General features: G+C 45.8%; 1 protein-coding gene across 1 annotated transcript; it reads right to left on the minus strand.

The window, feature by feature from the left end:
* Nucleotides 1-1,766: 1,766 nt before the first annotated feature.
* On the minus strand, nucleotides 1,767-3,548 carry LOC119083415. The gene has a single exon (XM_037193134.1). It carries the CDS (start codon nucleotides 3,546-3,548, stop codon nucleotides 1,767-1,769), a length of 1,782 nt encoding a protein of 593 aa, XP_037049029.1.
* Nucleotides 3,549-3,790: the final 242 nt, after the last annotated feature.

Genomic DNA, 3,790 nt, shown 5'->3' on the forward strand with positions numbered 1-3,790 from the left:
CCCTGCAAAAAATATTTATCGCTTGTATTCAATACATTCACATTCCACAAGCTTGGAGAGGAGCAAAAGTAGTATTCATCCCTAAACTAGGGCAGTTAGATCACACACTAGCCAAAGCTTTTCGACCCATCAGCCTCACATCGTTCGTGTTAAAAACACTGGAAAGACTTATCGACAGATACCTTAGGGACGGAATCCTGAGACAATTCCCTATACACCCGAACCAACACGCCTACCAATCTAAAAAGCCTGCAGAAACAGCACTGCACCAATAACAACCCGAAATGAAAAGGCATTCGAACACAGCCAATTTGCACTCGGTGGACTCATCGACCTGTCTAACGCTTTCGGTAACATGACATTCCTCGGAATTACCAACGCGTGTGTGGATCACAATTTCTAGAAACTAAAAGTTTTTTTAGCTGGTTGTAAATGTGTTTATTCACTAACCACTGCGCACCGTTGAAACACACTAAAAACTCACTTACTTACTTTACTTTACCGTCGCTACAGCCACTTGTGGGCCTTGGCCTGGTCGAGAATCCGGTTCCAGCGTGCCCGGTCATTCGCTGCACTTTGCCAACCTCTTATTCCCAGCGCCCGAAGATCTGATTCGACGCCATCTATCCATCGCATTTTAGGGCGTCCTACTCCTCTTCGCCCTTCTGGATCATTTCGGAATAACATTGAGGGGGCTCTGTTCCTGTCCATGCGTGCTACATGTCCTGCCCACCTCAACCGTTGGACTTTCACCACTGCCACAATATCCGGCTCGCCAAAATCACGTTTCAATTCAAAGTTGTATCGTCGCCACCACCTTTCGCCTTCACGCATCGCTCCGAAAATAGTACGAAGGACCTTACGCTCGAACGTTAGGAGCAACTGTTCATCACTTCTCTTCACCGTCCAAGATTCGCATCCATAGATCAGAACTGGACGAATGAGCGTTTTGTAAACTTGGCACTTCGTTTTCTTCGATATCAACTTTGAGCGTAAATGTTTGATTAGACCGTAATAGCATCTGCTTGCCGCCATGATTCGTCTTTGGATTTCAGGTGTATTATCGCCATCCGAACGAATCAGCGCTCCAAGGTATATGAATTCTTCGACTACCTCGAGGTTGTACTCTCCAATGCTTATCACGTGTCCTTGTTGATTGGCAAACGTATTGGGCACGGCCTTCATGTACTTGGTTTTCGATTCGTTGATCATCAAACCCATTCTCTCCGCTTGGATTTTCAGATTTGTGAAAGTGTCTACCGCTGCTGCATGTGTACGACTGGCAAGATCCAAGTCATCTGCAAAGCCCAGAACTTGAACTGATCCATTCACCAGTGTTTTGTTGGTTTGGATACCAGCACGTCTCATTGCGATTTCCAAAGCCAAATTGAAGAGCAGGCAAGACAGTGCGTCGCGTGTTTCAGCCCTTCCCTTACAGCAAAAACGTCAGACAAGTCATTTTGCACCTTGACACGACATCTGGTGCCCTCCAATGTCGCTTTCACAAGACGAATCAGTTTTGTTTCAAAGCCCAACTCCTTCATCGCAACATACAATTCCCTACGCTTGGTCCTATCGTAGGCTTACTTGAAGTCGATGAAAAGATGGTAAGTCCGGACTTGAAATTCCCTGCCTTTTTGCAGAATCAGACGAAGGTTGAATATTTGGTCAGTTGTTGAGCGATCTCGTCTGAATCCGCCTTGATAATCTCCAATGACTGCCTCAGCCCGTGGATTTAGTCTAACGAATAGCACTCGAGCAAAAACCTACGCCGTGTTAAGCAAAGCAATACCACGGTAGTTTTCGCAAATCATCCTGTCACCTTTCTTGTGCAGAGGTAAAATGGCACCCTCTAACCACTGATCCGGTAACGATTCGTTGTTCCATATTCGCTCGACTAATTCATAAAGTACCTTAGCCAATTCCTCACCACCCATTTTCAGCAGTTCCGCTGGTATATTATCCGGACCTGAAGCTTTGTTGTTTTTGAGTGAGGAGATTGCTGCTGAGACTTCCTCCAATGTTGGTGCTGACACGATACGACCGTCGTCGTTGAGAAAAGAATCATCGGTAGCATTGCCGTCTTCAACATCCCCGTTTAACAGAGCACTGAAATGTTCCTTGAATCGTTCCAGGACATCATGTTTTGCTGTAAGCAAAGTGTCGTCAACTGCTCTGCAGATAGTCATTCGAGAATTGAAGCCTCTTCTTTGGTTGTTTATTCGTTTGTAGAACTTCCGTGATTCGTTTGCACTACATAATCTTTCCAACTGAAGAAGCGTCCTTTCTTCAAGTTCCTTTTTCTTGAGCCGGTGCAAGCGCTTTTCCTCCCTCCTCAGATCTTTGTAGCGCTGATCCGCTTCCGTTTTCCGTTCTCTAGTTCTCGCCGATTCCTTCTCAATTCGTGCAGCATTTTTACGATCTGTAACATCAGCACATTCTGCGTCAAACCAGGTCCTAAAATCATTAGGCCTCTGATATCCTAAGGTGTCGATTGCTTCTTGCTTAATCACATCACCTACCGATAGCCATTCAGGAGGAGTGTCGCCTGGATGAGCTTGTCGTAATTGTTGAAGCTTTGTGCTAATGTTATCAGCAAACGTCTCCGCTATCCGTGTATCCTTTAGTTTCTCCACCGCAAAACGCCTCACAGTTTCACTACGTCCATTATGAAATCGGGCTAGATGTGCTCTCAACGTTGACACAACCAGATAATGATCAGAGTCGACATTTGCTTTCCAACATGATTTGACGTCAATGACGTCGGTGAGGTGCCGCCCGCTAATCAGTAGATGGTCAATCTGATTTGCTGGCAAATTGTCATTGGGATGCTTCCAGGTAGCCAGGTGTCTGCTTTTATGTTTATGGAAAGTACTTTTCACAACCAGGTTCCTTTCGGCAGCGAAGAAAATCATACGCTGACCGTTCTCATTCGTATTTTCATGCAGACTGTACCTTCCTATTGTTGGTCTGTACACTTCCTCCTTGCCTACTTTAACGTTGAAATCTCCTATAAAGATTTTAATATCGTGTGCCGGTAATTCATCGTAGGCTCTTGCAAGCGCTTCATAATAATCGTCCTTATCACCCTCCACCGATTCATTATGAGGTGCGTGTACGTTTATCACGGAGTAGTTTTTGAAACGGCCTTTCAGACGTAACACGCATAGGCGCTCGTTGACCAGTACCAGATGTTCCTTTTTTGTGGCTACCATGAAGGCAGTACCAAGTACATGGCCTCGACTGTTGCTGCTATGAAATGTGGTATAGCCATTGAAGCGGGAAGTTTGTTCATTTTGATTGTAACCGCTCTCTTGAATAGCAGCAATGTCGACTTTGGCTTTCTTCAGTTCATTTGTCAGTTTCATCAATCCTCCTGGCCTGTAAGTATGACATCTTACATTCCAGGACCCAATTCTCATGTCCTTTAGGCGTTTTTGGGTCGTTACCGAAAGCCTCGAGCAATCCGAATGAGGCTGTGTTGCTCCGCTTTCGCTTTTTTCTCTTCCTTTCGTTGCAATCGTTTTTCCACAATCGCTCGCAGTCATGTGTCTCAGAGCCAGGTCGCAAGCCTCGGCTCAAACCCCCTCTTCATCGGAGGACCAATTTGTATTTGATGGTAATCCAACTGACTAGGATTGTGTATGCTGCCGTTGTCTCTTGCTGTTGAAATCTTCCGCCACCATACTAGGCCGCTATCCCATCTTGATAGTGCCCAGCTGTTTCCGGCCCTCTCGAAGACAGCCCCCCTCATCCTTATGCTAAGTGACCCACACTACTACATCAGGGT

The sequence above is a fragment of the Bradysia coprophila genome, unplaced genomic scaffold, assembly GCF_014529535.1.
Source record: "Bradysia coprophila strain Holo2 unplaced genomic scaffold, BU_Bcop_v1 contig_631, whole genome shotgun sequence".
Taxonomy (NCBI): domain Eukaryota; kingdom Metazoa; phylum Arthropoda; class Insecta; order Diptera; family Sciaridae; genus Bradysia; species Bradysia coprophila.